Source organism: Haliotis rufescens, unplaced genomic scaffold (genome assembly GCF_023055435.1).
Source record: "Haliotis rufescens isolate VD_foot unplaced genomic scaffold, xgHalRufe1.0.p SCAF_61, whole genome shotgun sequence".
In the NCBI taxonomy this organism is placed as follows: domain Eukaryota; kingdom Metazoa; phylum Mollusca; class Gastropoda; order Lepetellida; family Haliotidae; genus Haliotis; species Haliotis rufescens.
Window position 1 is genome coordinate 2,317,859 of NW_025964346.1, and position 26,448 is coordinate 2,344,306.

A 26,448-nucleotide genomic window follows, 5' to 3' on the forward strand; every position below is an offset into this window, starting at 1 on the left:
TCCCAAACTTTACCAGCGTGATAGTGAAGTACACATTATTGCCATGGCAACCCTGACTTGAGCAACCTATAGACATGAACCAGCAGTGAGTGACAGTCCGATCTATCAAACATCGAGACCACCGTCGAGAGTTGTCAGGTGCGGTGACCTCCCCTTGTAACAGGCAGATAACAGCCCTTGTAACAGCCCTATCGTAACTTATTGAGAACATCAGACAATAAGTTTTTGATCAAGCACACATTGCATCGATTTGTGAACTTAAAATAAAAACGACAAAAGTCTTTCCAATTTCAAAGAAATATCTGCTGAGAGCAGTCGATTACACAATTCCGGCTATATCACGAGTATGTGTTTATCAATCACTATCTACTAGTGATGACGTCTTGCCGAGTGACATCATTTTCATATTTTATCAGTGAATAAGTTTGAGATCAGGTCTTGCACCGATAGCAATGTCCAATATCCAAGCTGACAATGGGTATATTAGTTCTACATTCAATATACGATCTACACATGTGTCCATAGTTGAAGATAGTCTCTCCATAAATCTGGAAGTTACAATCGACAGCTAGCCCATATCTGTCTATCTATGGGTTTCTCAGTAGAATAAAGCCAAAGGAGAAAAACGATATCCGCACTGTCACTGTCCGATCATCACTTACCCTCTGACGTAATATATTTCATGCGCACATTCCAGGTAAACTTGTAATTTCTAGGTAATGTTTGGGTTCAATAGAATATTCCGTTTACAGTCATTGTTGGTAGGCATTCTTAATAATTGTATGTACACTCACAGGTTACAAAAACAAAGTTGCAGTTACTACAATATTCAAAGGATGTGTGGCAATACATTTTGCGCAGAAAACATGGAAGAGATCTACAAAGACTATGTGCCTCAAGAGATTTAAAATATGAATAAAACATTGCTTGCATGTTTGCAGTCTTAGAAAAGTCCTTTCAGAACATGTGGAAACTTCATTCTTTGACCCATGGGGCATACGTCCCTAAACGTGGTGACCATAGATATAGTCACATACCTGTTTGAGAGGTTCTGGCCAATCTGTCAAGAGAGAAAGCAAAGGGATTCTAAAGTGCATTGAGAAAAAATGGTGGACTTTCTCATTGATAATGGATCTTCATATGGAGATTTGCCAATCTTTGTAACCCTGTATCTGTGGGTTCACGTACTCTGACAGTTATCAGCAGCCGACATCCAACGTGCTCCAACTCTCCATAGTTTTCTTGGGCTTCAGCGATGGCGTTCTTGATTGACATTCAGGTAAGTGAGTGACTTGAAATATTACACCCCACTAGCAATAGACGTTCAGGTAAATTCAAACTTCAAATTTAAAGACGAATGTCGTTCTAATGTTGCTACGTGCACCTTATCTAGTGCAATCTAATCATTTTGGGGTCACTTGTTGCAGATGGTGATAAGTTTGTCGCCCAGGTATAACATATGAATGATGAGTATATTTATGACACAGCAAGTAAATAAAAGCGACAAAACCGCTCCCATATTCATAGAAATCTCTGCGTCGTTTCTACACTCCCAACTATACTAGCCACATAAAGAAACTGTGTACGGAGAAAATATATTCTGGATTGAAATACAACACAGCAAGAACAAAATGATGCATACGCTGTAGCAGCTGACTGATCGGACCATAAGAAAATGTCAACGGGACCTGAACAACATCTGTCACGATGACGTCAGAAGATCAAAATGGAGTAGGGGGTCAAACGACAAAGTCACAAAGTCAATAACGGGTATGAACACCCTGTGCGTGAATCACAGCAGTGCATCGGCGACGCATGGAGTCCACCAAATGGGCATGGAAAGCCTGGGGAATGGCCTGCCATATCCTCCTCAAATCCTGTGCCAAGTCACGGACGTTATCTGGAGGATGTGCACACATGCTCTATTGGGGAGAGATCTGGAGAAATTGCAGGCCATGTCAGTAACATGACATTGTTATGGTGAAGGAAATCCATTGCGACCCTAGCCGTGTGAGGACGAGCGTTGTCCTGTTGAAATGTCAATCCCGGGCCATGACGTTGCAGGAAAGGAATGACCACAGGCCTCAGAATCTGATCTCTGTAGCCAACACCGGTGAGATTGCCCTGAACAACCACCAAACGGGTTCGGTGCCGTGCTGTTATCCCACCCCAAATCATCACAGAGCCACCTCCAAAACGATTCCTCTCCACAATACAGTTGCGTGCAAAACGTTCTCCCAAACGCCGGTAGACACGTTGGCGCCCGTCACTGTGGGAAATGTTGAACCTCGATTCATCTGTAAAGACATCATTTCTCCACCATATTCGAGGTTGGCGAACATGATTTCGACACCATCTTAGACGGTTGACTCGATGACGATGTGTCAGGATGGGACGTATGGCAGGGCGTCGTGGTCGAATCCCGTACTGACGTAAACGATTCCTGACAGTGTTGGGATGGATACGGCGCCGTCCAGGAATTGTCTGGGACGTTGTTACTGCCGTTTGGAACCTGTTTCGGAGATGTGTAACTCGAATCCATCTGTCCTGTCTTGGCGTCGTTACTCGCAGACGTCCTGAACGTGGGTGGTCGGCAACGTCATTTGTGTTCTGATAACGCCTCACCAATGCCGATATCGTGTTACGATGGCATTGGAAATGTGTTGCCACCTGATGTTGCCTCATTCCCGCTCGGATCATTCCAATGGCTTCATGACGCTGTGCAGCTGTCAATCTTGGCATGATTTGCTTGTGATATGCTTGTGTCTGCGCTTGAGAATTTTTGAATTTTTGAATGACCACAGATCATGCTTTCCAAAGTGACAGCGAATTTTGAGTTGCACATGCTGTGTACAGCTGCACAGGATGCACGTGCAGTAACACATTGCACGTCCATAGGCCCCCATCAATGACGTCATATCGCATGGCACGTGCATGAGCGTTTGAATGTCTCCAATAATTGCTGTGTTCAAACCAATATTTCATATATGGACGGTGTGCCCTATATCTATTTTCTCCGTGCACAGTTTCTTTATGTGGCTAGTATATATCATGAGCAAATGTTTATGAATACCAGGTGTTCGCAAAAGGTGAGCGTATCCTGCCTCACCCGTGGCACCCGTCACAAACGCACGCAAAGGCAAGGCAATTTGTCACATGAACAAACACGGCAAAAAAATAGAATAGCAAATAAACTGACTTAAAAAGAAACTTTACCAGAGTTTGAAAACACTCTTGCTTAAAAACACAAAAAAACACACATGCATGAAGTAAGGTGTATTGAGAAGATCAATATATAAACACAATAAACACTGAAAATGACAATCATACCGCGACCGAGAATGACGTCAGAGCCCCCCAAAGTTTGGTGTGGTACAAAACTCGAGCTTTCAGAATCATTGACAATAGGCAGAGTACATAAACAATCGCTCATGTTCAATAACAAGTCATTAGTAGCGTGTGTGACCACCAAATGCCTCAATACACGCAAAAACGTTTCGACGCACAGAAAAAGCCAGTCGTCTGATGAGGTCACGTGGGATTTGACGCCATTCTTCTTGGAGGGCCAAGATCAGTTCTTGCCAGTTGGCTGGAGAGTGTGGTCGTTGTCGAACATCCATCCATCAAGTCCCAGGGACATATCGGGTGATCGTGCAGGCCACGGCAGGACGTTGACGTTGTTGGCTGCGAGGAAGTTAGTGACAAATCTGGCTGTATGGGCTCTAGCGTTGTCATACTGTTGGAGAAATTGTAGGACAACTGGATGAAGAATGTTATCCATGTAACGCTGAGCTGTCAAGTTTCCGTCAACGATGACCAGCCGTGTCCTCTCCTGCTTAGATCCCTCCCCACACCATGACACTCCCTCCACCATATGGTACGACCTCCTGCATGCAACACGCCGCAGTTCGTTCAACCCTTCGGCTGTAAACACGTTGTCTACCATCAGCCCTAAACATACAGAATCGACTTTCGTCAGTGAAGACAACCCTCTGCCAGTCACGTCGTTGCTACTCAATCGCAGACGACGATGTTGCGCCGTCAATAGCTTTCCTCTGTATGGTCTTAAAGCCAAGATTCCATGAGTCCTGAGTCTCCTGGCCACTGTCTGTCGACTAACCCTGTGACCTAAAGGATTTGTCGCTGATGACGTCACTGTCAGGAAGCGATTTCCGAGGTGCAAGCTACGCAAGTACCGGTCATCATGGGGCGTGGTCACCCTGGGTCTGTCTGCCTGTTCTTGGCCTGTGAGCGGTCCGCCCTGTCTGTCTGTAACGTTGCATCAAGTTGGTAACGGCAACACGGGAGCAACCGAAGCTTCGTGCAATATGGGCGTGGGTGGCTCCCATCTGTACCATACCCAAGGCTCGTTCACGTTGTTCGACTGTTCGTCGTGGCATTTCTTTTGCGTTTTTTATCACTGTGGATGTCTGACTTGCCGTTGCAATCGTTTTATACCCTTACCCGCACGTGCATCTGCACTTGTCCGTGGTGCTAGTGTTTTTTTACCTTTTGGCGTGTTATCTCGCAAACATGTAACAGACGAATTACATTTTCTGCATACACTTTTGTTGTATTTAGGTTATGTGTTTTAGAAAAAATGTATACTTTGTCTGAAATTTATATTTTCAGTTGGTAAAGTTTCTTTTGGACGTCAGTTAACACGTTTTTAACATCATAAGCCAAGCATGGTACGCATGCTTAACAATTATCTTTGTCAAAATACCAATAAGTGACAATTCTCTTATATTGAAAAAACTGTCATAAGAAATCTCCCAACATCCCCTCTCGCAGATTTATTTGGGGTTTGCGTTTAAGACCCAATACTAATTTACAAAACCTGTCATGAATTGTATCAACATCTGGGGATGGGTGGAAACCCCATACCTCAGATCCATGCAATAAAATTGGCATGATTTTTATATCAAAGATAGGAAGCTGTGTACGTATAGGCAGCTGTGGAAACATAGAAGATTTAGATAACTTTCAAGCGTGTTGTGCCAATACATTTTGGGTTTGAGTACCACGAGGCAGATAAGGAAAAGGTATGAAAAGTTTGAAGCACACCAACCCAATATTATTATATTACCAATATATACCAACTAAGATGTCTTGCAAACGACATATGACTTATTGTTGTGCCATTCATTGATCCCCATAAGCCATCTTCCAGTTTTGTGTTACTCATGTGTTATAGTTATAGAATATTAAAGGAGCGTCATGGTCGTGCGCTGAATGGAGTAACTTTCCCCTGCCCCGGGCTTTAGCACATGTGTGATGCTCCTTTGACTGGAGTAGTATAGGGAATGGGGGCTTGACCAGTTCCAGACCCTGGAAAAACTCCCATGGGGGATTATCAATCAAGTCAAAAGACAATTTCATTGAGCTTGTTTAGAGTAGGCATTATATATAAAAAAAACATGTTTTTAACTTTTTTTAATGAAATTAAGATAAGTAAACAAATCATACAGGATAACTTGATATATGTTGATAGCAGATAAACTTTACTAAAGTCCTCGTGGCTACTGAAAGGGAGCAGTGGCTATCTGCAGAGGTTTCCAGAGGCTGGCTCAAGAAGCGTGCATGCTATTTGGCAAATATAGCAGTGGGAATTATATGAATGTACCACTATAAACAGTGATGAAACAAGGCGTTCATGGAAAAGGTATACATGTCCTGTCCTATTGGTAGCACCCGCCACTCACACAATAAGAAATGGACAGCGGCACCAGAGCTTCCGTACTTACATGATATCAGTTGATATACTGTGGGGAGGGGTATGTCGGCAGTAAATTTACTGTCTTTGTTCCGCTCATCGTGCGAGCATATAATCCTCATTTTGCAGACAGGGACATCCTTGTGAAACGGCAAACAGTCGCTCCTGTAAACACAGCAAATGACAGTTTGGATGACTTTGTTTTGTGTTGGGAAGTACTTACCGATTTTTATTGATTTTGAAACAAAATTCCTGGTTGCTAGGGGCGGTTTTGCGCATCAGTTAGCGCACCCTATCAAACGTTCGTTCTGGTGTGTGGGTATAATGCATTCTTACTAAATGTACAATATCCGTTGCTCACATCTTTCACACACGTATTTTGTCTCAATGAGCTGTTTGATCACTGCAGCCTTTTTAATTATTTGAATCCAAGTATAATGATAACGTGAAGATATTTTTAAACAGAACTAAATTGAGTCTCTGGACATCAGGAGAACTTCCATTATGTACAGTACAATGGTTCCTTTTGTACCTTTAACATTTCAAAATACTTTATGGATAAACTGTTTTATGTTTCATGTTTTGCTATATGTGACATTGTGTGGGTGAATTGGTACAATCGTTTGACTCCAACTATACCATAAGATTTGTTTATAAATCACTATCAAAAAGTGGCTCCCCTCACAAACACATGCCAAGGCAAGTCAATTGTTCACCTGACAAAATCGGGAACATATTGTTCTTTTCGGAATAGGGAATTGCATCGGACATTAAATTTGGAAATGTCCTCCAAACGTTTGAAATCTTTATTGAGGCCTAGAATCTTGTAACCTTGATCAAACAACTTTCGATCATGTGACTCTCTTTGAAATCTTCGTAGAGATCACGCTCGACTGCACCTCTAAATTTGTGAAATATAAATGTCGCAGAGGCTTATGCAGGGTAATGGAGACACAAAAGCATGCTGTTTTTACAACTGGATTTATTCCAATGATGGTCCACAATCAGTGGTTATGATGATGAAGATGAAGAAGATGAAACCCTAAAACACAATATTTACAAAATGTAGGCAAACATCATAACCAATAGATCATTAAAAGAATACTGCCATTATATATCTATTACATGTGTTTGATATACCAATCAATAAGATATAATGTTAACGCTTACTTTACATTTAGTACAGTAAAACATGTTATGGCGGATATCTCCTTAGTGAGGATGATATCACTGAATACACTACAAAGCAATATGACATTACAATAGTCTAGACAATTATGCCATGACGTGTTGACATAAATATACGTATAACTAAGGGAAGTAACCCTCACCTCGTCTAAGGGACGGAGGCCAAACCACCAGATGGCATCAAAACTGGTCATGCAGTATCTTACGTGACCTGATAAATGATATATAACTACATGAATCTTACTGGTATGGTAAACATCACATACATTGCATACATGGCATGAGAAAATCATCTAGCAGTATAACAATCAACATTTTTAGGCATTTCATATGTATGATAAAATCAACAAATATACTGTTTTGGTATTTTACACCTTTATGATAAAATAGTACCAATACATGCTTAAATCTAGTACACTCATTATGCATATACCTCAGTGGTAACATCTTACAATATTTAAATATATATTGCACTAACATGAATATACTGATAATTCATGTTTATAACATATACATGATATACTGTTCTTATGGAACATAAATGACTTAATATGAGTGTACTAAAATACATTATATATACTAGAAACCTAAGTACAATGATAATAAATATATTTAACTCACCCCAAACTGAATGGTCCTTTCCCAGTGAGAGTTGTGACTAGAAATGGTGCACATAGTAAAGGTATGAAGTACATGACCAAGGTGGTCATGTGACGCGGGAAATACAAAGCCAGGCCAAGCTGACCGGCAGAGAACAATAAGCTAGGCTGAGACCGCAGTAGCCTTAGCACAAAGAATCAATCACCACATGTTAGATTATGTTACTGAGGTGTGAGTTAGTGGACTAAGTAAACTAATTTATTTAATAAATACAATAAAATACCTATGTTTTGGATAAGTTTATACTAAACTACTTTTAAAATAATCCCAAATATATACATCCTGCCACATACTCCCCCCTATTGTGAAATGGCGTCCCGGCATTTCCTGAAACAAACACAAATACAGATATCAGGCTTTATACAAATTCACAATCAGAGGTGTAGAATTCTAAGAATTTGTGACCAGTGAGAGTATGGCTCTGTAGGCATCGGCGGGGAGGTCCTTCAATGTTCCATTTTCTGCTAGCGATCTCAGGTAGTTGGCTCTTCTCTCCCAATCTGCTGGTGGTACCACTGTTTGTGCCATAGCATACTCACCACTGGTGATCCAAGCTGGTTGACGTCTTTCTCTTCCAGATCGTCTTGGTGGCGTCGAAGGAGAAGGTGCTGTCTCCTCATTGGTTGGCAGGCTTTCTTCAGAGTGAATTTCTCCCTCTGTTGGAACATTTCCTTCCTTTGGTAATGTCTCCTCTTCGTCCCCAGGTTGCACCTGAGGCTCTGTCTCACCTGTCTGTGTCACATCCTCCTCCCTCCCCTGAATCGCGGCATCAGGTAAACTCGCTGTAGAGTGGTCCTGATCCAAAACTGTTTCAGTGGATTCATCTTCAGCAATCTCAGCACTGTTCCCTTCAACAGCGATGACTGAAGTCTTCGGGACTGACTCAGCAGGTGGAACTTCTGTCACTAGTAGAGTTACATCTACTTCACCAACGACACTGTCGCAATCAGTTGAGTTTGGCTCTTCTGTGCTGACAACTGTCTGGTCCTTATTTCCTTCCTGTTCCTGCCTTCTTTTCCTTGGCGCTGGTGTTGGTCGTTGTTGAGATGATGGTAACAAGGAGCCGATGGGCAACAAGAGATTCCGGTGTAAGGTCCTCTTCTTCCCATCACCATTCTCCTTCTGGACGACATAGACGGGTATCTCAGGATTCGGTTGACTTTCCACAATGTAAGTGTCCTCTTCCCATCTGTCAGCAATCTTATGCTTACCATCAAAAGCAACCACCTTGACTAGAACTCTGTCTCCCTGATCTTGAGATCATAGTTCTTCTTCTGCTGTTGTCTTGCCTTCTCTGCTGCTGTGGCTGCTGTCTGGTAGGAGTCCGAAAGTCTCTTCCTTAGACAGTGCACATAATCAGTGAGAGATTTCCTTTCTTCTGGCCTGTCTATCCCAAAGGCAAGATCAACTGGCAGTCTAGGCTGTCTACCAAACATCAAAAAGAAAGGGCTCTCTCCTGTAGAGTCATGTTGAGTGCTGTTATAGGCATGGACAAGGCTTGCTACATGGGATTTCCAGTCTGTCTTCTTCGTTGGCTCCAATGTTCCTAACATGTCAAGCAGAGTACGATTAAATCGCTCGCACATGCCATTTCCTTGGGGGTGATACGGTGTTGTCCTCGATTTGTCAATTCCAGCCACTTGACACAGTTCCTTCACTAGTCGACTCTCAAAGTTGGCACCTTGATCAGAATGTATCCTTTGAGGAAAACCGTAGTGTACGAAGAAACTGTTAAAAAGGACTTCTGCGGTCGTAAGGGCAGTCATGTTTCTTGTAGGGAATGCTTGTGCATAACGAGTGAAATGGTCCGTAAGTACCAAGATGTTCTGGTATCCACCTTTTGATATTTCCAAGGTCAAGAAGTCGATGCAGACCATCTCCAGTGGCTGACTAGTTCTGATGTTATGCAGTGGAGCTCTTGCATTAGTTGGGATCTTTCTCCTGATGCATCTCTCACAGCTCTTGATCCATAGATCGACATCACGTGACATCCCTGGCCAGTAAAATCGATCTCTACACAGGGATAAGGTATGTTCCCGTCCAAGGTGGCCAACATCATCATGTAGTCCTCTTAGAGCCTTGTTCCTAAACGCAACTGGTAGTACAAGTTGCCTCTTCTCCTTGCCATTGATGTTGGTACATCTATAAAGCACTCCATGGTGTAGTTGTAAGTGGTCTACCTCCCGGCGAAGATTTACTGGGACATCTGGTCTCCTCCTGTTATGAAGATTTGCAATAATAGGACCTAGTTCAGGATCTCTGCGCTGAGCCTTGTGCCAATCTCGTGTAGATAGACTTGATAGTTCACTGCCATTTTCATCTTCATCAATAACTTCTGCACTGAAACAGAGACTCTCCACGTAGTTCCTTGGTTGCAAACTTCCACAAATGGCTTGCACTTCATCTGTTGCAATGTCTCTGTCTTCAGTCTTTGGCAGTCTGGATAAGGCATCAGCATCTGTGTTCCCTTTGCCTGGCTTATACTTGATGTTGAAGTCAAAGGAAGCTAGGGCTGCTAACCAGCGATGTCCAGTGGCGTCCAGCTTTGCAGATGTTAGGACATAAGTAAGAGGATTGTTGTCGGTGTAGACAGTAAAGTTGTGTCCGTACAGTTAGTCATAGAACTTCTCTGTTACTGCCCATTTCAGTGCTAGAAACTCTAACTTATGCGCTGGATAATTCTTCTCTGCCTTGTTGACTCCTCGGCTGGCATAAGCTATAACTTGCTTTGTTCCTTCTTGCTCCTGGTACAGCACTGCTCCTAATCCAAAAGAACTTGCATCAGTGTGTAGCTCAAAGGGCTTGCAATAATCTGGATACCCAAGGATTGGAGGTGATGTAAGGGCATCCTTCAGCTTCTGGAATGCAGCTTGCTGACTAGTCCCCCAATGCCAGGGTAATCTTGCTTCCGGCTTCTTTCCTTTCGGTCCTTTCTTCTTCACTGTTGGAGGTAAGAGATCACTAAGTGGTCGGGCTATGTTGGAAAAGCTCTTCACAAATTTCCGGTAATAGCCAGCAAAGCCAAGAAACCGGCGAACTTCTTCAGGGTTGCATGGAGTAGGCCAGTTCACAATCTTTTCAGTTTTAGCAGGATCTGTCTGGATCCCCTCAGCTGAAACAATGTGACCAACAAACTTCACCTTCTCCTTGAAGAATTCACATTTTTGGGGGTTCAGCTTGATTCCACTCTCCCGTAGTCTCTGTAGGATCTTCTCTAGTCTGACTAGGTGGTCCTCAAAGGTGTTGGAGAAGACGATGAGATCATCTAAGTAGATCATACAAAGTTCGAGGTGCAGATCTCCAAGCATGTCCTCCATTTGTCTCTGGTAAGTAGCAGGTGCGTTCACAAGTCCAAATGGGAGTCTATTATATTCATAGAACCCAAGTGGTCCAACCGTGAAAGCTGTTCTGGCCTTGTGCTCCTCAGCTACATCAATCTGGTGATATCCTGACTTCATGTCCATGACAGAGTAGAATTTGCTCCCTGCTAACTTATCAAAAATCTCCTCGATCCGGGGTAGAGCGTAACTGTCTTTAACGGTCCGATTATTAAGAAATCTGAAGTCCATGCACATCCTCAGGGAATTGTCTTTTTTGCGAGCAAGCACGATGTTAGAAGCCCAAGGGCTGTGTGAGCGTCGAATAATTCCACAAGCTAACAGTTGCTTGAGATGGTCCTTGACCTCAGGAAACATGGCTGGTGGTATCCTCCTATGTCTCTGTTTGAATGGTACCTCATCTGTTAGCTCGATCCTGTGCTGTAGAGTTGTAGAATGACCAATGTCCATATCCCCAGTAGAGAACACATCGCTGTATCTCTTTAACAGATCCTCACATAACTTCTGTTGATCTTCAGTTATTGTTGGAGATATATCCACCTTGTCCAAAGGATGTTCCATGTCCTCCTTCACCATCTTCTCAAGGTCAATTGTTGATACCTCCTCAATCCGAACTGGTTGAATCTCACACACCAAAGCTCTCGGGGGAATGACTACAGTTTGAGATGACAAGTTAGATACCTGGACCGGGATGTACTTATTTTTGTAGTTGAATCTGAAAATAGCAGGGGCTATCTCCAATCCTGGTGGCACAGCAGCATTTGTTGTTTGCTGTATCATCACACAGGTATCTCGATAGGGGAGTTCCTTGTCAATGTAGCCTCGGATGGTGGTTGTAGTGTTAGGAGGGACAATGATCTTGGTACGCTCATTACACTTCACAACACCTAGCTTCCCAAAGTTCTTCTTTAGAGCCTTGTCCTGAAGCAAAATACTCCTAAAAGCTAAATACCAGGAAGTATGTAGCTCAGCTGTCTGAAGGAAGTTGGTTCCACTCCTTGTCTTGCAGTCTTCCATAAGCGGGTAAAGGAAATTTGTTCCTAACAAGACTGGTACAGTAGAATTATAGGCACTATCAGGTACAACTAAACACAAACACATGCTTGGTTCCTTCAATGCCTCCATTCCACAAGTACCTACTTCTACAACAATATAACCACTATACGGAAGGGATTTACCATCAGCACACTCTATATGAATAAAGTCCTTCAGGGGCTTGATCTCTGTTCCTGAAAGGTGTTCCTTGTGGAATGACTCAGAAACAGTAGACACAGTGGATCCAGTATCAAGCAGAGCCTTGCATGATATTCCATTGATTGTAACTGATGTTTCACTTGCTGATCCAATGAGTCCAGGAGGTAGCTGAGGATGAACTTCAGTGGGGCTCTGTCTATATGAACCTAACGTCTGCCCCTTGACATAGGTCCTCTCCGGTTTAAATATCCTCGTCTGTGGTCTGTCCTGATCAAACAACCAATCTGGAGGTGTCCAGGTTGTCCACAGTTGTAACAGCAACGCTCCTCCCTGCGCTGTGGTCTATGAGGTAAGTGTTCCACTTCCCCTTGAGGTGCAAAGTCCAGGCCTTGCATGGCTCCTGATATCCTTGGTGGTGCTGGAGGAAGTCGGTGCTCCAAGTTATCCATTTTAGCTGAAAGCTTGAAAAGAATCCCCTTCAGCTCTGATATCTCGGAGCTCTCGGCTGTAGGTGTAGCAATGGCTTGCTTAGCTGGAGCTGCTGACGAGGTCTTCTGTGGTTGAGTTTTGAACTCCTTCATCCTCACTTCTCGTCCATACTCTATTCGACGGATCTCTACCCTGAGACGGTCAAAGTCTTCGATGGTATCGAACTTGTGGCTGCTAATGTCCTTCAGTTCTTGACGTAGACCCATCCAGAACACATTACGGAGCATCTGGTTAGCATCCATGTCCTTCAAGAAACCTTGACTCTTGACATCATACAAGAGGTCTTCAAGTCGACATCCCCATGTAGTCACATCTTCAGAAGGACCCTGTCTTGCACTGTAGAACTGGGCTAGGAGGGTCTCTCCTACCTCGCTAGGCTTGAAGATACTCTTAAGTTTCTCAAATATTCGGGAAATGGAAGCTGAAGGTCCAAGTCGCATCACTACTCTAGCTGCATTACCACGAAGAGAACGATGTATAGCCTGGATGACATCTTCTCTAGGGTGAGTTTCATCTTGTAACAAACGCTCAACCTCATACTGCCATATATCAAAAGAAGCTTCCCCCTTGGCTGCAGGATCACCTGAAAAAGAGGACACCCTTGGTGTCTGTCTGACACTTAGGCTCTTAAAACTCTGCAGTGGTTCTGTTGGGTTATGTCTGAACGAGGCATATGGTACTTCTTCTGTCTTCACTTGAGTTGGGACAGTCGAATGGCTCTCCATCCACTGTTTGAGTTCAACACCAGATCTTACATCTGGGTCAACTCCCAGCTTCTGGAGAGAAGCCATGACTGTCTCAAACTCCTCCTCGGATAGATCAGCCATGCTGATAATACATAGACTGCAAGATAATAAACTGAATACCGAAATGAAGAAGGTACCTGCAACCTGGAAATAACAAAGTGAGCAATATATGATGTGTCCCCTCAAAAGGTGAGTGGGGCACACTACCAAACAAAATGAAATGAGTGTAAGCTGTGATTAACCTGAAAATAAGTGGGGAAAACAAAAGTATAAACAATAAAGAGGACTCAGTGTACTAAGCAGGTGAAGCAAAGCACAAACACTGCAGGCCGCTCAAAACAGTATGCAACATGAAAGGCAAATAAATTGATTCACACTTACATGGCTGCAATCAAAACAAAAAGAAAGTTAATAGCAATGCAGTAGCAGCGCGCAGGACGTCCTTACCAATGTGGGCTTACATAACTAAAGTTTCCCCAGTATATGCAAACTTATTAAATAAATAAGCCTAAGTTTGTTTTAGTGATATAAGTAAAGTACTAAGACATGATATACATCTAACTTTTATTTAGATATTGTTGGTATAAACGTTATTTCATTGTCAGTCAACAACAAGTGATACAAGTAATAATCACATGGTTAGTAACTGAACTGACTGGAGGCAAAGAACTAAAGTTTGACAGCAAAGCAGACAGTAATAGGTTAAGACAAGGGTGGTGTGCAAAGACCTTATACCGTAATACCCCAGTACAAAAAAATGTAATACCTATGTAAACATTTCTAAGACCGGTCACAACACAACACGCAAGATATAAAATGCTAAGTGGCCACAATGAAATATGTACGTACTAAGTATATTATCAAATGGTGATATCACAGTATGCGCAACAGTCACAGGATATAACACTAAGTCTAAATATCACAAATGTAGAAAAGTATATATCACAGCAAGTAAATGTATAATCACAATTATTACATGTTTATCTATCACAGGTAGCTACCGTTTAACAATGTATAATCACAGAGTAATTGGACAAATAAACTATTTCACACAAATGTCAGATATCACGTAAATCTTCTTCTTGTGTCCAGGCGCCACGATGTGTCAGTAACACATATCACAAATTCAGTCACAGGTACTTCAATATATAAGTCTTGATATCACAGAAGAATAAAATAGGTCTTCATATGACAGGAGTGTCAATATCACAGTACTCTGTATATCACCAGCGTCTATATCACAGAAATAGTGTCACTTTCACTTATGAATTAAAACATAAATAAATATAAAGCATACACGGAAGCCATTATGAATGTGGGCAGGCTCAAGGACGTCACAACTCTTATGTCTGTGGGGTCAGGCTATCTGATGTGTCCATCTTGTCAGCTGGAATAATCCCACCAGGGATGCCATTTGTCGCAGAGGCTTATGCAGGGTAATGGAGACACAAAAGCATGCTGTTTTTACAACTGGATTTATTCCAATGATGGTCCACAATCAGTGGTTATGATGATGAAGATGAAGAAGATGAAACCCTAAAACACAATATTTACAAAATGTAGGCAAACATCATAACCAATAGATCATTAAAAGAATACTGCCATTATATATCTATTACATGTGTTTGATATACCAATCAATAAGATATAATGTTAACGCTTACTTTACATTTAGTACGGTAAAACATGTTATGGCGGATATCTCCTTAGTGAGGATGATATCACTGAATACACTACAAAGCAATATGACATTACAATAGTCTAGACAATTATGCCATGACGTGTTGACATAAATATACGTATAACTAAGGGAAGTAACCCTCACCTCGTCTAAGGGACGGAGGCCAAACCACCAGATGGCATCAAAACTGGTCATGCAGTATCTTACGTGACCTGATAAATGATATATAACTACATGAATCTTACCGGTATGGTAAACATCACATACATTGTATACATGGCATGAGAAAATCATCTTGCAGTATAACAATCAACATTTTTAGGCATTTCATATGTATGATAAAATCAACAAATATACTGTTTTGGTATTTTACACCTTTATGATAAAATAGTACCAATACATGCTTAAATCTAGTACACTCATTATGCATATACCTCAGTGGTAACATCTTACAATATTTAAATATATATTGCACTAACATGAATATACTGATAATTCATGTTTATAACATATACATGATATACTGTTCTTATGGAACATAAATGACTTAATATGAGTGTACTAAAATACATTATATATACTAGAAACCTGAGTACAATGATAATAAATATATTTAACTCACCCCAAACTGAATGGTCCTTTCCCAGTGAGAGTTGTGACTAGAAATGGTGCACATAGTAAAGGTATGAAGTACATGACCAAGGTGGTCATGTGACGCGGGAAATACAAAGCCAGGCCAAGCTGACCGGCAGAGAACAATAAGCTAGGCTGAGACCGCAGTAGCCTTAGCACAAAGAATCAATCACCACATGTTAGATTATGTTACTGAGGTGTGAGTTAGTGGACTAAGTAAACTAATTTATTTAATAAATACAATAAAATACCTATGTTTTGGATAAGTTTATACTAAACTACTTTTAAAATAATCCCAAATATATACATCCTGCCACATAAACACCAAAGGCTGTAGCTGCAAGATAGTAAATATGTCTTGTATTTCAAGTACTCAGTATTTCAATGATTTTAATGATTCAAGAAAATAATTTGTTTTCTGAGGACTTCCAGAAACTTGTTTTACAATATGATCCATTGTGACTTTGAATTGGTTTGTTGGTTTGTTGTTTAACACCGCACTCAGCAATATTCCAGCTATATGATGGCGGTCGTAAATAATCGAGGCTGGACCAGACAATCCAGTTATTAATATCATGAGCATCGATCCTGAGCCTGACCACCCGATCCCATTAGTCGCCTTTTACGACAAGCATAGTCGCCTTTTACTGTGAGCATGGTTTGTTGAAGACCTTTTCTATCCCGGATTAACACAATCATGATACTTGTTGATAGAATTAAATAATCTTTGAAAGTATTATCATCACATCAAACAGTAAGGCACATGCATGGGAGCATCATGCTTAGTTCAACTAACTGCAATAGTTCTGAGAACAACTGTTCGCACGTGTATGTACAGAAATCATTTAACTTAGATATTCTACATGCGAAAAGTGTTCCGTCTTGAAACACACTAGCCCAACATTAATAAATATCCCATATATTCAACCCAGATCTTTATGTTGTAACCTTCTTGTCTCTATTTCCGTGCAGTGGGAGTGGTACTCATGACGCTACTAAATAGCCATCCTGGCCAATGAATCAGTGTGCACTCATATTACATTTCCTTGCACAACTGAAGCTGCATGCACGTCTTCAAGGTTCTGCAGGTAACCATTTGCGGCTGGTTGAACAAACACTTGCCTTCCATAAACTGGATACCATTTAGGAATGAGAAGGGATATAATGTGACAAGAGAAGTGCAATATTATTAACATGAAAGAGTAAACGTTCGCTATACCCACCGCTTATATAACTCGTCTGTATTTTACAGAATAGGGCTAACGAGAAAAAAGATACAGATTTTGCCTCTGAAGTAGAAAGATTGATATCTAAGGAAAGGAAAGGGAGGATGGAAGTTGTGGAAACACTGAATGATCTTGCAAATGAAGTTGACAAAGAGGTTCGCAAAGGTCGAATTGCCAAAACCACGTTTGCATCATCTGGTATACTTGGTTCTGGGTTAGCCATTGGTGGCATCATTGCAGCTCCATTCACTTTTGGTGCTTCTCTGGGACTGACTATAGCAGGCGCTGCGGTGGGAGTGTCAAGCGGGGTGGGGGGACTGGTCACGACAATAATAGACAGGCTTCTGAACAACAAGAAGACCAAAGCAGCCTATGCAGCAGCCGACCAATACATAAATATAGTGGACTGTATTGTACAAATTATGGAGGAAATACGAAATGAATGGAATGCACAAATTGAGCAGGATTTCAAGGATAAATTACGTAATATTTCTGATCCTGAAACAAGCAAGACCCTAGAAGTATTTCTTCTAAGTATGAAAGCTACGTCTGAGGTTGGGGCTACTGGTGCCAAAATTGCCTCCACTTCTGTTGCATTAGCTTCACGAACATTGGTGGCCGGTGTCAGCAGAACAGTTGCAAGTGTTCTGAAGACAGGCACAATGGGTTTGGCCATCGGAGGAGCAGCACTTGCAGCCATCACCATACCTGTTGATGTATACACCATCTATAAGAACACCAAGGCCATACACGCCAATGAAGAATCGGCTGCTGCAAAAAAGATCAGGAAATTAGCAACTGATATATTGAAAGTACGCCCTTTTGCATTTTCAGGTAATGTTGCTTTTTTTCTTTTAAGTATTTATTTAGCAATGAAAACAGGATTAGCTCTGTCATGAGTGTAAGAATGATACTATCATTTTGATTCAAATACATTTAACATATTTACACGTACACAGTATAATTCTGTTGACAGATGATGCCTCAATGATGTTGAACCAACAAGAAGCTGTGCAGGGTACATCATTAACACCAATTGAAGAGACAAAACGACAACTGCAGAAGATGAAGAAGGAGCAGGAAGAGCTATTAGAAATTACTGACGAGATACTACAACAGGTGCAGAAGGAGCAGGAACAGAAAATACGCAATGAAAAAGAGAGAAATTGTCGCCAAAATGAAGTTTTCCTCCAAACGCTTGACATGATGTCCAAAGACCTGACCCATTTGGCTGACATGTCTATGCAGATAACTGCACATACAACACTGTTCAAGCTCTTGATTTGTCTTCTGGAACTACTTTCAGTGGGATTCATCATCTGTAAAATAGTAACAACTGTTGCTCATGGTCACATCTCTGCTGCAATGGAGAAGATGTCTCATATCGTGATAGTCATTGTCGGAATGGTGGGCTTAGTTGCTGAGTTGTTCAGTGAAATATATTATTATAACAAATGGAAGGAAGCAGTGGCAGTGGTAGAAAAGTATGTGCTTGCAGTAAGAACATCTCTCGAAGTAGCTGAGGGTGGACATATTGATGCCAATAAGGTTCGAATGAGAAAAACCTGGAGAAGGCGTTCAGGTGACATCAGCCAACGTAAGATCACCATACTTCGCACGGTAAAAACGCTCATCGATATAATTGCTGCCATAAGTCTTGGAACAACAGAGTGGAAGGTAATAGGGCAACATCATCTTGTAGAAGAAAGGGGTGCAGGCTCCCCTCTTGGTCTGGGAGGTCCCATGTACACTGCTGTTGCTTTGCTTGTGGACCAACCTGATGCTGAGCATGTGATGGAATCCTTCATGGAGATGGCTGTTGGTGGATCTTTGTGTCTGGTGCTTACTTCAACAATAACATTCTACATACTAGTCACACACTGGAGTCACAAAAGGTCCTGCGTGTTGTCTGATCAGATTCAATGTCTGTCAGGGAAAGCCTACACTGAGCTAATAAGATTCATTATTCCATATTTAGGGCTAGGTTAGCCAGTTGATAAGAGTGAGTGAGTAAGTTGGGTTTAACGCCGCTTTTAACACTATTCCAGTTACATCTCGGCGTGTCAGCTGAATATAGGAGGAAAGCCCGAAGTGATGCAGGTCTCAGACGTTTATCACTTCGGCGTGCCCAAGGGACGCAACTCTGTCAATCTAGTCGTCATAGACAACTAGGCCACCCGTGCCCCCCAAGTTGATAATATAAGGGTAACGCTATTTTTCAGGGCATTATCTTTTGCAGAAGAGCGAGGTCTTCAATTAACTGCCCCGACGAAGGAGATGCCCTGTAAAAATAGCGTTACCGTTATTATAGCTAAAATGGATGGAATTTATCATCAAATAAAAAGAAGCAACAATATCGGTTTTGAAACATTTACTGCAATCAACACAAATGTCACTGACCCACTTTTACAAATATGGAAACGTCATAGAACAAACCAGATGACGTCACTATTGAAGGTAACGTCACCTATCCCTACCCTATGACGTTACCTAACAACGGGCGTGACAATTGCCCGTCGTCAAGAAATATGAGGGCATTATCAAGTTACAGTGGCCCGCTGATTTCTGATAACGCGGGCGGTTTAATGATAATTCTATCCATTTAAGCTATAAGAGATAAGATAATACTTTATCATCCCAAGGGAAATTCAAATTGCACTAGAATATGAAAAAAGAAAACATATGATATGAAAATATTACATAAGAAAACAAGTCACTTACTAATATAACCATCTGTAAAATCATGTTGAAAATTGAACACGAGAAAGATTGAAGACTATGACAGTGACGACAAGGAATGGTATTTTAAAGTATATATATATTCCTATCACAGCAAGAGTAAACTGTAATAAAAGGGATGGGGCAGGATAGGATTTGTGTACAGCAAACTGTTAGAAAGTATTAAATAGATAAAGGACTAAAAGATTTAAAAGACTAATACTGGCTGGCATGAGTGATTTCCGGTCCTTGATATATGGAATAAAGTACATGACTGCTGTTATTTAGTATCTTAAGGGCCTGTGAAGATTCTGGGGTAGAATAGGTCTTCAGCAACCCATGCTTGCCGTAAAAGGTGACTCTGCTTGTCGTAAGAGGCGACTCACGGGATCGGGTGGTCAGGCTCGCTGACTTGGTTGATGCATGTCATCGATCCTAATTGAGTGGATCGATGCTCATGATATTAATCACTGGATTGTCTGGTCCAGACTCGATTATTTACAGACCGCCGTCATATAGCTGGAATATTGCTGAGTGCGGCGTTAAACAACAAACAAACAATAGTATCTTAAGCGCCTTTTTGATAATTTGCTGCTCATAAACGTCACCGATGTGTTGAAATTGGGTACCTGAGATTTTGCTTGCTGTATTTAGAATTTTATATATTTGACATTTATTTTGAAAACACAGGCTCCCGTGACCAGCAGTTTTGAATCAATAATGGTGCCAAGATACTTATATTGTTCAACCAAATCAATATTGTCGTTCTCAATACCAACCGCCAGAATTTCGGTCTGCCTTTGTCGTTTTAACATTTAGAGGAAGAAAAATAATTGGATCTACTCCACTTGGGTATGACGAGTGTTGAGTTAACCTCGAAATAAACATGGAAACAAACAGACAATTGCATACAATCAGCCAGGTGACATATTGAGATGTCCTGATTCCCCGACAACTGGGGAATATACCTCGGTATCCCCGAAGAATTCCTTCAATTGAAAATATGGTTTAAACTTTCTGCGCTCGTCTGTCATGCCGTTATGCCATGATGAGAGAGAAGTTTGACATTGTTTGGCCCAAATCGATTCTATACAGATGGGTCTCAAAATCCATATGAAAGTCTTATTCCTAAAAAAATAATACTGTGGTACGACATTTGAGACATAAGTTGGATATACGTTTTTTTGTATATTTGGAATTCATACTTAATTGCAGGCTTATGATTCGCTTAGGTGGAGAGTATTGGCAACTGTCTGTCTTCCAGTGGATGACAATTTGTGTTTAATTCTCTTGAAGTGTGTCTTTGCTTCAACTCTATAAAGTGTTTACTGGTATATCAGATTATTATATAGATTTTGATATGAATGTGTCTGGTGAACGAATGACAGTCGCATCTAATTGTAATAAAGAAGTTGTTCATCCATATATCTTATCCTTACGTAATACTCCAACTTCTAAATGCCTAAAAGACGTTATTTACTGGTATATCAGATTTGGAGGTAAATGTGTCTTGTGAACTGTAGGTAGTCTGTTTTGTAACTGGAACGAACAGCACACTTCCTTGTTTGTTATATACCAATCAAAGGTCATGAAGTGCTACCCAATACTTTATATATGTTCGACTATGTGTTGACAGTATTTAACTTCATGGTGATAGATTTTATCATCTGAATGAATGTGACTAACAGTTTGAATGAAAAGGTTAATTATCGTGTACATCACAAAGCCACACACCAAGCTCCGGTGGTTAGAATAGCTGAACATTGATTGGCACAGATCTAATCCTTATGGAAGGGTCTCAAAAACAAATAAAAGTTGTCTTATTCCTAAAGCAATCTGTGTTTGTTTGTTGTTTCACGCTATATGATAGCGGTTTGTAAATAATCGAGTATGGACCAGAAAATCCATTGATTGACACCATGAGCATCGATCTACACACATGGGATACGATGACATGCATCAACCAAGTCAGCCAACCTCACCACCTGATCCCGTTAGTTGCCTCTTACGACAAAAATGGCTGAATATCTATTTTCTACTTGGATCTTCACGGGCCGGCATGATCTTCACGGGTCGGCATGATCTTCACGGGTCCGCATGATCTTCACGGGTCGACATGATCTTCACGGGCCTGCATGATCTTCACGGGTCGGCATGATCTTGACGGGTCGGCATGATCTTCAAGGGTGAGCATGATCTTGACGGGTCGGCATGATCTTGACGGGTCGGCATGATCTTGACGGGTCTGCATGATCTTGACGGGTCTGCATGATCTTCACGGGTCGGCATGATCTTCACGGGTCTGCATGATCGTCACGGGTCGGCATGATCTTCACGGGTCTGCATGATCTTCACGAGTCGGCATGATCTTCAAGGGTCGGCATGATCTTCACGGGTCTGCATGATCTTCACGGGTCTGCATGATCTTCACGGGTCGGCATGATCTTCACGGGTCGGCATGATCTTGACGGGTCTGCATGATCTCCACGGGTCTGCATGATCTTCACGGGTCTGCATGATCTTCACGGGTCGGCATGACCTTCACGGGTCTGCATAGTCTTCACGGGTCAGCATGATCTTCACGGGTCGGCATGATCTTCACGGGTCGGCATGATCTTCACGGGTCGGCATGATCTTCACGGGTCGGCATGATCTTCACAGGTCTGCATACTATTGACTGCACTAAATCCTGCTGCGTTTCTCCTTCAAAATCATTTCAATGAGCAAGTCTACACCTTTGACAGGGAGAGTTTCTACAACCATAACCTTTACCAACAACCATATTAACCCTCTAACAAAACCTCAGTCTTCACCGATGACTCCTCAGAAAGTGCCAAAATACCATCCAAAATCAGAGTTTGAAGAGTATACCTTCAAACAGTAATGGGTTTAACATTGGAACTGTCACCTTTAGATGACACAAAGCCTTTACTAACAAAGGTAAGTACTCCTCTCTCACAACAACAGACTTTGATGACTGGTCTACAACAGCTAACTCCTCATTAACGGAACCACAAAAAGGCTATGACCTGACATTCACAAACAAAAGCATTAGGGGAAGAATGACTGAGCTCAGAAATGATGTGCCCTGTCTAGCGGCAATATCTACAAGTTTGCTCCAACGAAATATCTTCAGAACCAACTGGAGTAGAACTTGACATTTTGTCTACAAACTCAGAACCAGACACTTGTTAGTACTAGATCTATAATGGGATGAACAGCACACACTGCTCAACAACCTCCAGCCACACCAATTGCCTCAAACAATCAAAGTCACCATTGACCTCCTTTGAAGTACACCACCTGCCAAACAAAGTTTCCTTCTCCCTTGCAAACTCGATAAAAGTAGAACGCTCCCGTTTCTTTGCAGACCCAAAGTATTGTCTATAAGCCTCGGGAACCAATTCATAAGCCTCCAAAACTTATGTCTCCTAGGGAAGGCACAATAAACTTCCTGAGCTTTTCCCCTAAACATGATCTACTGATTCTCAGGCCAATTCTTTAACTCGAGTTGTTTCAGCCTAATTTCTTTATCAGCTTCCAATCTCAATTTTTCATTCTCAGCTCTATTTTCTTTGAGCCGAAATTTTCTCTCTTTTGCTGCTGTTTCTTCTTCAGTTTCTTTAAGCTGGAATGCTTTCTTTTCTGCTTCCATTTCTCAAAGCCGAATTTCTTTTTCCACAGCCATTTTTTCTCTTTCAAATTTTAATCTCTTCAACGCCAAAACATCAGTTTTTTCTTCAATCAAAGCCGAAGCATCAACATCCAAAATATCTTTCTAAACCAGGTAAGTTATCAAAACATTTTCTTGACATCAGCCTTAAGCATTACCAATTTTATGTCAAATTTGTAATGCTTGGCCAATGATGCATGAAAAAGACAGGAAGCTATTACACTCTCAAGCGTAGGTTTATTCAGGTAGAGGTTAGAACATGAAAAAATTATTTAACACATAATTTTAATCAAACAATTTCAAAATGGAATAAATTATATTCTATCTATCACTGTTGCATACACATGTTGAAAAGTTTCAAACAGTAAGTGGGGGACTGTACTGACATTTGTTGCAGGCTTGGAATCGGCCTCTGAGCAGGTCTTGATACAACCCTGGCGACATGTTGGCAACTGACCAAAACACAGTCTCAGATGTTATGATTCATTTAGTATAACACAAACTGTAAATGAACTATGTAGCAATAATTGGAAATAATGTACTGCTTTGTTTTTATTTAATGATATATAATTGATGCATTGCTGAGGGAACTGGATACCTGGAACTAATTAGATATTTAATAAAACCATGTGTGATGAAAGGCATTCTGACAGATTGTCATGCAGATGTCTTAAAGATGTTTTAATATTTTGTAATGACATAGAAGAATGTCCAGTCAAAAATAGAACAAAAAGACAAAAAGTCATTTGTCTTCAGCAAAAAGCACAGTTTAAGTAGATATGAAACTCATGTTCAACATTATCATAGACAAAACTAGAACAATATTGAAGTAACCAACACCCTTGATAAACACTGACTCAAGTTCAATCATCAATATTGACAACCGCCTAACAATTTGGCTAATGATTTTCTCTAAAGAATGACCCCAATTCTGTGTTAAATACATTTCAATATTCATCACAGTTATAAACACAAAGAAAAAAGCACACCCTAATATATTTCATTATTGTTTGGTCATGAAAGATATAATTGCGGAAAGGATTATGTTTTCTCGAGATGATGGAATCAGTCATTCCTGACGAAAGGTCACATGTCATGCATGCTATCCTCGAGTATATCTAAAAGCAGTATATCGATACGCTAAAATTGCTTTCTTAAGGTCGGTTGTAAACAGTTATTCTATGACATTGTGTGACCATGGCACGAAGGCGATTAGCAAACGCCACAAGATGGCAAATAATCGGCATGATTAACGCAGGAATGTCTTGTAATGCCATTGGTCAGAATTTGGGGTATCATCACACTGTCGAAAGCCGTTTAGTCGAGAAACATGCTCAGACCAGTGATGTACAGGACCGTCCCATATCTGGAAGACCTCAAGTGACGACACATCGCGAAGACAGGGACCTTCTTCGTCTCATACGCCGGGAACTCTTTTTAACAAGTACTCGTCTGAAACAGCTGTGGTTGCCCAATCGTCGTTTCAGCACCAGAACCGCCAGGATCCGGCTGAAAGCAGCAGGACCGAGGACTAGACGAACTATAAAGCGTCCCTTGTTGAGCGATCACCACAAATCTAGCATGGCGTACTGCGTGACAGAACTGGAATCTGAGAACTTAGAGACGGATCCATTGGTAAGACGAAAGTCGCTTTCTGCTCCACGTACCTGATGGAAGAACAAGAGTTTGGGGGCACCGAAACACGGTCTACACCCCCAGAAACATTAAACCGACTTTGTCATACGACGGGGGCTCTGTAATGGTTTGGGGTGTATCTCTCATGGTTGCAGGTTGGATTTAACAGGGGATCAGTACATCCGGGACGTCGTCGTTCCTCATTTTGACAACCACACTCTTGCTACTCGACCTCAGTACATGGATGACAATGCCAGGCCTCATCGTTCGCATGCAGTCGTGGATTACATGAGGGCCAATGCAATAACGACTCTACCCTGGCCAGCAATGAGCCCAGATTTGAACCCCCTTGAACATGTTAGGGATATTCTGGTGCGGCGCATACAGGCACGAGATACTCCTTTACAAGATCAGGAGTGGTTGTTGTTGACCCATCAACAGATCCAACGTCTGACTGGAGCCATGAGACAGGGTGGAATGTGTCATCCAGGCATGTGGCGGTTATACCCGTTACTGATCTGTTTCACGTGTCATGTCAAGTAGAGACTTTAAGGAACATTTTCACATGAAACATCAAACGTAACTCTTTTACTTAATCATGTAGCTCCATACTAATGTAAAAACATGATGTTTTCGTCAGTGAATTTCACTCATAACTCACCAATATCTTCTTTATTTGTTGTCAAATGTTTGTTCTATCCGATGACATTGGCATCGCCCATCTCCTGTGGTCAGTCATCCCATGCCATGATTTTTACTATTTGTCATGGTTCAGAAATAGGGGTGTGCTTAACTTTTTTCTTTGTGTATATTTGAAATTAATTTAAAGTATATATTGTGTTCTGTTCAAGAGGTCCGCCTATTTGCCATGTTTTTCCTGAATCTTGTCCATCACATCAGTGTCAAAAATTCAATGATATAAATGTTTTCATTGGATCTATGAACAAGGACAAGATCAGGTTTGTTGGCTTGAATAGGTCTGAGGTTTTATACGACCAACTCTAACGAAGTTGGTATGTTTCATTATTCATGGTAATACAAGGGTCGAGCCACTCCATCATGTCGCTTAAGATACTGTCTTCAGGCCAAAGCTGGGAATCCACTGGCGTTGTGTTTGACAGTCATAATCTACATTTCATATTTACATTTTGATGCAAAATCACACCCTGATGGTTTCGATTGGAAAGTGACTGGTCTTGAGCAGCAAACAGAAAGCCTTCTTTTTCACGTTTAGGCCAGCCGACTTCATCCAAGCAAAGAAAACTGCAGGGCTGCTGATCCTCTCTGAAAAGGCGAAAGTCTGTGCCGATTTGATATTGCACTTCGCTTGGTTGACACTCATTTTTGTACAGTCCAGCAGTACAGAACCATTAACAAAATCAACATTGACTTTGAGATCATGTCCCACATGCTTGGCTCGTTTAAGAATGTGGAATGCCTTGTTTTCATCATGAATCATGACATGCTTCACAAGAGGATCATCAGACAATATATGTCAATCAATCTATTATTACTATTATTAATGGCTCTTTTTTACAGATTAAAATAAAA

At 41.4% G+C, this 26,448-nt stretch overlaps 3 protein-coding genes across 11 annotated transcripts in view; 2 read left to right on the forward strand and 1 right to left on the reverse strand.

Moving 5' to 3' along the window:
* Window positions 1–5,853, reverse strand: part of LOC124118680 (lymphotoxin-alpha-like) — a 40,392-nt gene extending 34,539 nt beyond the window's left edge. Inside the window, exon 1 of the mRNA XM_046480894.2 lies at window positions 5,748–5,853. Coding sequence (XP_046336850.2) covers window positions 5,748–5,838 — 91 coding nt within the window. The 5' untranslated portion in view covers window positions 5,839–5,853. The remainder of the gene's footprint in view (window positions 1–5,747) is intronic.
* LOC124118679 (lymphotoxin-alpha-like) overlaps window positions 1–26,448 on the forward strand; it is a 155,232-nt gene that overhangs the window by 40,681 nt on the left and 88,103 nt on the right. The gene's annotated exons all lie outside the window — the stretch shown is intronic.
* LOC124118677 lies at window positions 1,175–19,257 on the forward strand. Its single transcript, XM_046480885.2, has 3 exons — window positions 1,175–1,279; window positions 16,898–17,705; window positions 17,848–19,257. Exons 1-3 carry the CDS (start codon window positions 1,256–1,258, stop codon window positions 18,858–18,860), a joined length of 1,845 nt encoding a protein of 614 aa, XP_046336841.2. The 5' UTR covers window positions 1,175–1,255; the 3' UTR covers window positions 18,861–19,257.